General features: G+C 40.4%; 1 protein-coding gene across 1 annotated transcript; it reads right to left on the reverse strand.

Annotated features, from left to right (window-relative positions):
- Window positions 1–10,098: 10,098 nt before the first annotated feature.
- Window positions 10,099–10,632, reverse strand: LOC147606116 (uncharacterized). The gene has a single exon (XM_086792905.1). The coding sequence runs from the start codon at window positions 10,630–10,632 to the stop codon at window positions 10,099–10,101; it is 534 nt and encodes a 177-aa protein (XP_086649031.1).
- Window positions 10,633–11,245: the final 613 nt, after the last annotated feature.

Consider the following 11,245-nt stretch of genomic DNA (forward strand, 5'->3'; position numbering starts at 1 on the left):
AAAGTGACATCGATGATGAAGGTCGTGGTGCACGTGGTGAAGATACAGGTGAAGATGAAGATGAAGACGATGAATTAATTTAATTAGTGTCTTCATCTTTATTCATTTTTGGGACATAAACACCTTATGTATTTTGCAACTTCCTATATAATTTAAAAGCAAAAAAAACCATGACATTGTTGTATTACAAATTTTTTGTGTGTTTTGAGTGTTTAGGTGTCTTAAAAAACATTTAAATAATGTGATTTTAAAAAACGGGGACAAAATGGGTGAGATATGTGAGGACACATGTCCCCACATATCTCACCCATTCTGTCCCTATTTGTTTTTGAGATAGGACGTGACTATAGCTATGCATGGCTATATGCGCTACTGTAAATGTGGTTATTTACACGGTTGTAGTCCAAGCTCGTATAGCTACATTCATAAGTGTGCTAATAGCTTCATGAATATTTTTTTCCATTTATAGATCCTTTGAAATTTTATCGGCTCTTCATGCGACTCTACTCTTCGTTTTTTGTGGTGGAATGTGGTGATGCAAGGAGAGCATAGTTCTGTTTTTGGAGTATGGCTCATTTATGTGGAGCCAACTATGAAAGGAAAGTGACTAGAATAAGAGTATAGTTGGTAGGATAGTCGGGACCATGTTTATTAGACTTAACATGAGAGAGAGAGAGAGAGAGAGAGAGAGAGAGAGCAACTTAGGGTTCTTGAAAAAGGCATATTTGACAATTCTCCAAAAATAACAACACTCAAGAAGTTCATGAAGAATCAAGAAATTGTGTTACAGTGAAATCATTGGACGATTCATGGCATGTTTTACTATAATTAATCAACATGCAAGGTAAGATAAGCATTTGGGGTTCCTATTTAACATTTAAAACTATTGGTTAGAGAAGGCAAGTATATACATGTCACATGCCATGCAGATTGCGGTGGGATAGTTGTGGGTGTCATCGCACCACCTAAGGATAGAGACAGGGATGTAGACACCTCGTGAGGAGAGGATATGCACTATGTGCTAGCAAGAGGTTGAGTTAGAGAAGCACTTCATGTGTAGGTGCACCATATATTATGAGTCTCGAGGGAGGTTCCATTGTCTCTTCAGAGAGGGGTTTGGACCCTTATCTAGGATCATGAATTACCCAAATCAGTGATGCATGGGGGAAACCATCACTCAGTTCTTGCAACCAAAAGAGGATGTCCCACACCAGACATGAATGACATACCCATAGTCGTATTGAGCGACACATTCTCGAGTGCCGGACCACCTACTAGACTACATTCCTGTGTGACTCTAGGCCGGGCCATCGCACTATAGTGAGCCCGATGTACTAGACTCCCTTGGCCTTGCAAAGAACATAGACATTAGCCCTAGCTTAAGGAGATCTTGGCCATGCAAAGAACCACCTTTCCATGTCCCCGGTGGACCTGCAGGGCCTTCTACACACAGGAGGCTAACCCCATGCTTGATATCTTTGATGGCCCCCTCTTGCAACCACGAGGCTAGCTCCATTAGTTGTATGATGATGATGGACCCACTTTGTATCACATGGTTTGAATTGGGCATTGCCACCTCATAACTCTAGTTTTTTATTCTCTTTTCTACCATGATGAGATTACATGGACACTATTGTATCACTTTTGGTCTCATAGACCCATTAGGTCTTTTGAAGCTGTTTCATAAACCTTTATTTCTTTCTTTCTTTCTCTATCTCTCACACACACCTCTCTCTTCTCTCTCTGACACATACACTGCTCTCTTCTCTCTCACTCTCTCTCTCTCTCTCTCTCTCTCTCACACACACACACACACAGACACACATGTACACATCCCTCTCTCCTCTCTCTCTCTCTCTCTCACACACACACACACAAACCCACTGACCTGCCCCACAGGAGGCTAGAGAGTAGGCGTGGCTAAATTCAGAGGCTCAAGAATGGGTAGTACGATGGTAAAATCATCTCTCTCTCTCTCTCTCTCACACACACGCACACACACACACACACACCCTTGTCCCTCTATCACTCACTCACACACATACATACCTCTCTCTCTCTCTCTCTCTCTCTCTCTCTCTCTCTCTCTCTCTCTCTCTCTCTCTGTCTTTGGTGTTACTCTTGAAATTTTACGGGAGCGATTTGTTTTAAATTTTGTATTTAAACACATGCACACGTCGCCTAAGTGATGCCACTGCAAAAATTGAGTTTACAAGTGTCATTACACACACCGTATAAGGGACGCATAATAAGCCGTTTATGTGATGCTAGAGTGTGTCGCATATACGATGACTATCATCGCTTAAACATCACCCACTTAAAAATGTGTCTTTTTTAAATCATCTCACTAAATTAAGGAAGGTAAAATAAGTCCCCGCATCTCGATGTGTATCTTCATGTAGATGATTTGAGGAAGCCCCCACTGTGACAAGTATAAGAAACCAATAGGAGAGGTAGATAGAGTGCATCTTGAAGGTGGGGGCTTCTCATCTCGATAGCATGAGAACGCGAGACACTTCCGTGCATATATCATAAGTTAATTTGTCAAATTTACTCAATGTGTATGCATATCGTGTGCCATGTGTGCTCAATTGTCCTTAATGAATGTGTGTAGAAGAAGGTTTGTGCCTGTGCACAAGACGAGTTTGACTATGCATGGAGGTATAGAACATTGGCAGCATGATAGTACCAAACACTTCTGAGCATATTTTGTAAGTGAATCCCTTATATTTACTCAATGTGTTTATGCATATCTTGTATCATATGTGTGCTCAATTGTCTTTATCATTGTGTGTAGAAAAAGATAAATCATCGTGCCTATGCACAAGATGAGTGTGACTATGCATGGAGGTACAAAACATCTATTTAGGTACTTTTAAGCTAAAATAAAAGAGTTAGCAAAATTGCGAGCTATAGTTTTATCATGAGTTTCACGTACCAAAAGGAACTTTGTGTAAGTTTAATGCCAAGGCCATCGATCATAAGCATAGGCATGTAGTTCATCGATAGTGGATGTGCCTCTAGAAACCTTTCTAAGTATGTTGAACAACACATGGAAAGGGTAAGGCTACATGACAGCCACCTCGTTCTCCACGTCCTGCTTTCATGCCAAGGTATCGCAGAGCACTTTTCTCACTGCCAATTGGCATCCTGAGGTGGGGTCCATGGCCAAGTGCACCCTATCGCATCCACCAAATGCATTTGGCAAGCTTGTATATGCAACTACCTCATGCACAAGATGTCTTGGTGCATAAACAAGCAGGTACTCTCTCTCTATCTCTCTCTCTCTCTCTCTCGCTCTCTCTCTCTCTCTCTCTCTCACACACACACACAAACATACACACACACATCATCATCATCAAAACCAAGTGCACTCCATGCTCTTAATCTTACAAAACAAGATTATTTCTTTTAATTCTTTTACCATGTTTTGTGTGAGTGCTTGGGTAGCATACTTCGTGTAGTGTAGAGCATATTTGAAATGATCGAATGAACATAAATTTGAAAGCATACTTGGAAGCAATGCTAGACTAACATCTACAATTGATGAGCTTGAAGCCTGTTCTTATGTTCGATGGGGATTCAAAAGTACCTTGCAAATTAGAAAATTACAAATTCATTACCATATTTGAAAATGAGTTTTGTATCATAAATCAATACATAGGACTAATGGTCGCCTTCAACACTAAAGGTATTTTGGTCCACTTTTGATATCGAAAATGCTATTTGGGAAATGGGGGAAGGGCACGTTCTCCTATATGTTTGTAAAATTTCAGGGAGGATTGTGCCAACTCCTCGCCATACTTTATGTAAGGGTTTTTTTTAAAAACTTCACTCACACAAACGAGTATGAAAATCCTATGACTTAATGAATTACGTGAAACTCGGATTCAAATGTGGTAATGAATTTGGAATTATCAACCTTGCGAAGTACCTTGAGATCTCTTTCGATGTCCATCAATTCCTCACGTCGAATATAATCATAGCCTTGATATTCATACTCGTTCAAGCTCTATAAGCTATTCATATATTGAGAAAGACATGCATACGAAGAGGACGTGCTGCAAAAATGGTATGGGTTGCAATGTCCATCTTCATTCTAATGCTTGAAGATGTTTATACGTGAACGGAAAGACACACGTTGTTTTAAAGTACGTCAACAATGCACAGGTCCAAGCAATCAAGAGAATAAGAGTACCCAAGCATTCTAGTTGCAATAGAGAGTGACAGGGTTTATTCTTGAGAGAGAGAGAGAGTAGTTAACTTAGGTTCTTGCTAAACAAGGCATATTTGAATCTTGATAATTCTCCAAAAATAACAACACTCAAGAGGTTCACGAAGAATCGAGACATTATGTTACAGTGGAATCATTGGAAGATTCCTGACATGTTTTTTACTATAATTAATCAATATGAAAGGCAAGAGAAGCATTTGGGGTTCCTATTTTGACAGGATTAAAACATGCAATTTAACATTTAAAAATTGTAGGCAAGTCAACCTCGCACGGCCCGTGAGAGGCCGGCTCGGTCGCTATATTCTGTCGGCAGCTGGGCTTGCACCCGCGTGGACACACTCAACACTAACAAGAGAGGAGGAGCAGGTTGCCTACGAGGTGCTATATAACGAGTCAGCCCAATCTTCATCAGTAGTAAGTACAGTTATGCTAAAGCTTATGCAAGATATGCCGCTATGCAAACTACGCCGCTATGCAAGCCTTATGCAAGCTATGCAAACTATATCGCTATGCTCGGGGGGTGCACCTCAAAAAATGTAAGTCTACCACGTGCGATCATTAGGTGGGGTTTTTTAAATCCAAAATATTGGGTAAATTTACAGAAATACAATTACAAGAGGGGTATTTTAATTGTACTTTGGAAAAAAACCCATAAGTCTATAAAGAAAAAGGGGTAGTTTTATCAGCTCAAAATTCACAGATAAGGGGTTTTTTAAATACCCCTTGAACGCACGTCGTAGGAGGGGCTTCCATATAGTGCACCCCCCGAGTCGCTATGCAAGCCTTATTCAAGCTATGGTAAAGCTTATGCATAAAGCATGCATGAGGCCTTATGTATAAAGCTTTAAAGATAATGCTTTATACATGAGGCTTTATGCATAATAAAGATTTAATCATAATGCTTTATGCATGAGGCCTTATGCATAAAGCTTATGAGTAAACTATTATGCATAAGACTTATGCATAAAGCACTATGCATAAGGCCTTAAGCATGAGGCCTTAAGCATAAAACTATGCATGAGGCCTTATTTATAAAGCATGCATGAGGCCTTATGAATACAGCCTATGTATAAAGCTATGCATGAGGCCTTATGCATGAAGTCTTATGCATAAAGCTATGCATGAGGCCTTATGCATAAAGCATGCATAAAGCACTTGACATACATATCAAGCACAATCCTCTAAAGTACCATTTGCTAGTCCTCTAAAATGATTATACCCAATCCAAGAAGGGTGCAAAGGATTTCTTGGACTAGAGCTGGATCTTCTTGTATATAGCTTCTTGGGAAGGCTTGGTGGAAGCATGGGCAGATTGATATCTAAGCCCTCTAAAGGTTGCATGACTCTTTTGTCACACGAGCACCCAACAATGTTATAGTTGCCCCTCTACCTCTCCCCATAACTCTTTGACAAGAGAAGCAAAATTTAGCAGCTTCATATGAATGAAGGCAGAATCCTTTCCCAGGTAGATTCTTGGACTAGCTTGGAACATGGGATACTTGTTAGGGTTCATAGAAACATATTGCCCATCTTCCCCCAACCACCTCTTAGGCCGAAATGCAAGGCAGTCTTTTCCCCATACTTTATGTGCCCTGCCCATTACAAACACATTGTATGACACTCGATAACCCTTAAGAACTTGAGTTCCATCTGGTAGAGTATCATCTTGTGCTGCATATTTGCAATCAGATGGCACGGGAGGGTATAGCCTCATTGACTCTGATAAGGCAGCCTGCAGATAGTTCATCTTTTTCAATTCATCAAAGGCAAAAGTTCCTATCTCTGTGGTTGCATTATAATCTGTGTGGTGTTGTGGTTAGGATTCGTTAGCTTTAAGGATCCCTTTGATTTCTTCATACACAGATTTCTCTATTCTTGCAATGACAAAGCTTGAGAACCTTTTTCTTGCTTCTAAGGCATGTAAAAGCTTCTTCTCACTCCCAATTTTCAATGATCTCCGTATCTTGCAGATGAAATTGCGATCTCCAGACGTTGCAAATGAAATTGGGTGTCAAGAATCTGCCTGCAATGACTTGAAGGGCCACTTGGAAACCTGCTGCACCATCGACATGCTCCTCCTCATCATCTGCATCTTCCTTATCATATCCATCCTTCTTATCATGTGCAATAAGTGATGATGATTTGCTAAACCTCCATTTCACTTCGAAATCGGCCTCAACAATCTTCATCTTTGAGTGTGCTGTTGGCCTTTTTATACTTAAAACTGGAGACGTTGGACGACAGATTTGCCGGAGTGTCCCTTGCCTGCCTGCTTTGAAGAAGAGGAGGAAGTACGGTGCACAGCTAGAGGCTTGGAATTGGCCATAACCTTGGACTTAATCCTGCACGTCGACGAGCAGGACTGACGGGCGCTTTAGAAGCTGGTATGTAGCTGGGCTTCATGGGTTTACCAGTATTACTCTGCTTGCCATGAGTCGGATGAGCAGCAATCCAGAAGGCAACTTCGTGGACATTATAGCAGGCCTGCCCACCATAGCCTGAACACGTGTAAGTGCATGGTTGGTGGCCTTGCTGCCATGAGTGATGACCATGCTAGTAGAGTTGGCGAAGTTTTCCTTCTTGGAAGACTAAGTGGAGGTGCAATAAATAGATAGCGGCTGAAGGCTTCGGATTGGGCAGCAGTTTGGCCTCAGAGCCTGCCAGAGCATTTCTTGATATTGCAGGTAGGGCTCGGGAAAACCTACAAAGTGAACCAGCAAAATATCCCCCTTGACCAAAGATGAACCGGCTTTGCCAAATTTGGACAAGCTTGATCCTTTTCAAACTGAATTGAACTGGAAATTTTTCTTTTCCACAAATCTATCGCTATTTCATTTAAAAATAGAATCTTGTTCTTTCTCATATTCAAACAAGCTAAGCTTTTAGCCTTTCACTCTTTCCTACTATTCGAATACATTCTTAATCTTTTGTATGAACTATGGAGATCTCAGCTTGTTTGATGCATACCATGATAAATATGTGTGACTCAGTGCTCCAGTAGCATGCGATATCCGCTCTTCATCAAGCGACATGCCAACCTCATTTGCAACCTCAGCATTACAGCTCATGTGCTTTGGCTGACCAGCACCAAATGTTGAATCTAGCACCATTGCCCATAGCTCTGAAGTCTGAACTGTTCAACCCTCTGGAGCAAGACAACTAGTTATTGAGTTGTGATGATTGAAAGGAACCATATTACCAAACATGAGCATACCTGCCAAAACCATCCTGTAGACTTTTGTAGCTTGGCTTTTGTAGCTTTTTCAAGTACCATCTGTCAGGCGTTTTTCTGAGAGGTTTTTATGGCTCGTGTACATATGGATGCGTGGGAATTGTGAAGAGTTAGGTTTTGAGGGCGTTGCCAGGTGTTCAGTGTGGATGGATTTCATTTTGGGCTTGTGCAGGCCTGTCCGAAACAGGGTCCATGGAGATGGTATCAGCCACTTGGTCGTCTTGAAGTGTGTACGCGTCCCCAAGGATCGTGGGTTGCATTTGAATGTGTGTGGAAGGCATGGGCAATTAGGAAAAAAAGGATTAGTATAGCCTTTTGTTTGGTGTGAAATGGAAGCATAGGATGTTATGGTGGCCATTCATTAGGCCTTGGAAAATAAAAAAAAGATAATATTGACGTGGCCATAAAATTGAAAGCCACTTGGAGGCTTTGAGCTGCCACCGGCAGGTTCTTCAGAAGATACGTGAAGTGGAGGTGGCGGGTGATGCAGGTACAAGAGAAGGCCGCCGTGTTGTTAAGTGGGGGGCTCCCGAGCGTAGCCGCAGGCACACAGAGGTGGGGAGGTTGCCCTAAAGAGAAGATGCAGGCGAGTCGGGCTGGCGGCGTGGACGAAAACATCCTTGGTGGTGCAGAAGAAGTGGTGGTTGGAGCCCCAGCGAGGACCACGTGTGCGTGGGTTCATAGCTGTCTGTCTAGCGTGGGTTGGGTGGTGAACTGCGAGAAGTGTTCCAGCCGGTGGCTGGTGGTGCCCCCGTTCATGTGTGTTATTCCAAGTTTGGGAGGTGTAAGAGCTATAGAGGCAGGTCTTTTCTTCTTTTTTTCACCTCACACCATCCACAAGGATGTAGTTGCAAATTAGTGGCACCATTAATAAAATAATTTAACCATTGCAACCTGAATAAATTCAAAACTAGTGTGTTAAACCTTTGAAGATTCTCAACATGTAAAATCCTTGCTAGATTTGAGTACATTCACATACTCTCCGACTGCAATATACCAATGATCTTCTATCTTTATGGTCCAGTCAATTTTTACCTGATCAAGAAAAATGATACTATTATCATGCTTTCAATTGATCAAATCCATGAATCAAGACTGGTTACTAAGCATTGAATCTAATCAAATTTTGCATAAATAAAAAGACGACATACATGGTAAATAGTTGCAAGCTTTGAGTAGGTTGACAAAGTTTGCATTTGTCATCGAGCACGATGTAGCTGCACATAAATGATATCATCATTACACATATTCAAAACATTATAGTCTCACTCAAAGCTCAAAACACTAAAACCGCAACCATACCTTCAATGTGCCATGAAATATGACAGCACACATGGTCATTGTAGACAAAAAAGCATCATCCATGATCTGTAAAACATCCTTCTCACATCACGATGTATGCTCAAAATGATAAAAAAATACATATTATTGAACACGTGAGGACATACAAGGAGAGAGTTGGGGAATTGAACCCCGTCACCATTTTGAGAATGGCTACACCAAGCCCTCTTCGGGGAGTGGATAAAGTGAATGCACTTCATCCACTCCCATAACAAGTTAGTAGGTGAATTTGACAAAAAAGGCAATCAAAAGAAATGATTAAGCTACAAAAAATGTACCTTCATCATTGGATGATTAAGCTACAAATACCTTGCACCGTGTAGAGATGTCTATGAGCCTTTTCTCCCCATAAAACCATACTCTCCTCCAACTTTGAGTCACATAGCTTGGAGGGTCCTTCAATATTGATCTTCATAATAGCATCCAAGGTCCGTAACTCCATGCTATTACGCAGCTTGGTCTTTATAAGTGTGCATGTGCTAAAACCTCTTTCACAAATAGCATTACTTGAATATTGAACTAAAGCAATTTAACACAGGTTAAAACATTAGGATAAGAGTCTCGCCACATTGGATTACATGCTATTGCAGCTGTAACATTAGGAAGACTATAGCGTACCCAACTAATTGAAGCTTGCTGTTTAAAAGACCGAAACTCACTAATAAAATCATCTTCATCAATGATAGAAGAAAAATTCATTACCTCCAGAGACTTTTCCTTACCATAGAAAGAGGCTATTTCTTGAGCCTCAAACTTACCATAGTCCTTGAGCATCTTCTCTAGAAGAGGATGTTGTGCAGGCACTAGTACTCGTAATCTGCTTAATATTGTATTGTCTGCAAAACGTGCTTCAAGGTTAGCAATAATTTCTTTCAAAAAAGATACCTAAAAGGCAAGGGCTGATGCTAGATCTACTCCAAGTATGTCCCTATCTATCTTGATGTCAAGAAACATGCTGCCATGAAAGAGCTCCTCGCAATGTAAACAAGTGACCCTTCTCAGGTCCATGATCCGGTAAAAATGCAAAACCATCAATGTCACAAGTAAGAGCATTACAATCAACATCAGGAGGATCAATATAATATTGCCAAATTAAATTGATCTCCTTTTGGATAACATCATGGATTGTAGTCACATCTACAAACTCTTTTTGAAATATCTTACTCACAATAGCTATACCTTTTAAAATATCCGCTAAAAAATGAAGACAATAGATAATTTCAAACCTCAAATTTTTTGCAAATATTCTCGGAGCATTTTCCTTGGTTTCCACAAGAATAGCATCAAGAGATCAACCATCAAATGTGTGTTCCATCTTCAAGATAGGACAAGCAAGCTCCTCTTGTATGATCCTTAGCTCTTCCAATCTTTTGCCACTTGCATTGAAATAATGGGCAATGGAATTCACCAATTTTTCTATATTCTTGGAAATCTCCAAATTCCTCGCTACAGAAGACACAACCAAAGCTGTCCTATGAGCAACACAATGAATGGATGTCAAGTATGGATTAACATGTTTTTTAAAAAGTGTGGCAACACCATTCTCCTTTCCTGTCATTGTACTACAGCCATCAGAGCCAAAAGCAATTAGCTTTGTTAGATCAAACTTACTTCTTTTTAGCTCTGAAAGAATGGTGTTAAAAATGGTCTTTGCACTCCCATCACTCACACGAATAATACCATAAAAAGAATCGACAGGAATACAATCATCAATAAGATAAGACAAATAAATAATCAAGTGTCCATGCTTGGAAATATCAGTTGATTCATCTACAAGAACACCAAAAAACGAACTTCGAAACACTTTCTTCAATGTGGTGTTCATCAAACACTTACCAATACAAAATACCATCTTTGCGCAAGCCTTGTCATCATTATACAAGGATGTTGAGAATGGCACACGATAATCCTGTAAAAGACAAATCATATCTGGAAAACCAACAAAAGCATATCTCTTTTTTGCCATATGATAGGCAACTTTAAAGAGAGTTGTCAATGTCTCATCTTTAAAATTTTCAACCTTTTTCATGCTAGTTTGAATAGTTTCCTTTCCTTCAAGTAGAACTGCTTCCATAGAATGTGCATGACAAAGTGTTCTACAATGTGCTTTTAAATTACTAAACTTAAAATTAATGGAACCATCCTTTGAATATGCACTATGGTGATGGGGATACTTTAAACAAAACTTACAGTACATCTTAGCTTTCTCCTTGTCGTAGACAAGCCAGTCAAATGTTTGAAGCCAACTCTCTTGGAAAGCTGCTCTTGCGTCTATTCTCCTTTGAAGCTCTAATCTCTCTGGCAAAGACAAACTAGACAACACCTCATCAGTAGTACTTGCTTTAGATGAATTAGTATTCTGACTTTGTACATCACCTTTCTTTCTTTTGCCATTAACCTTTGAAGCCATCCGACCATCCCACTGGAGAAGCGTACCT

This window comes from Cibotium barometz, chromosome 58 (assembly GCF_041138505.1).
Source record: "Cibotium barometz isolate CiBa-2024 chromosome 58, ASM4113850v1, whole genome shotgun sequence".
Taxonomy (NCBI): Eukaryota; Viridiplantae; Streptophyta; class Polypodiopsida; order Cyatheales; family Cibotiaceae; genus Cibotium; species Cibotium barometz.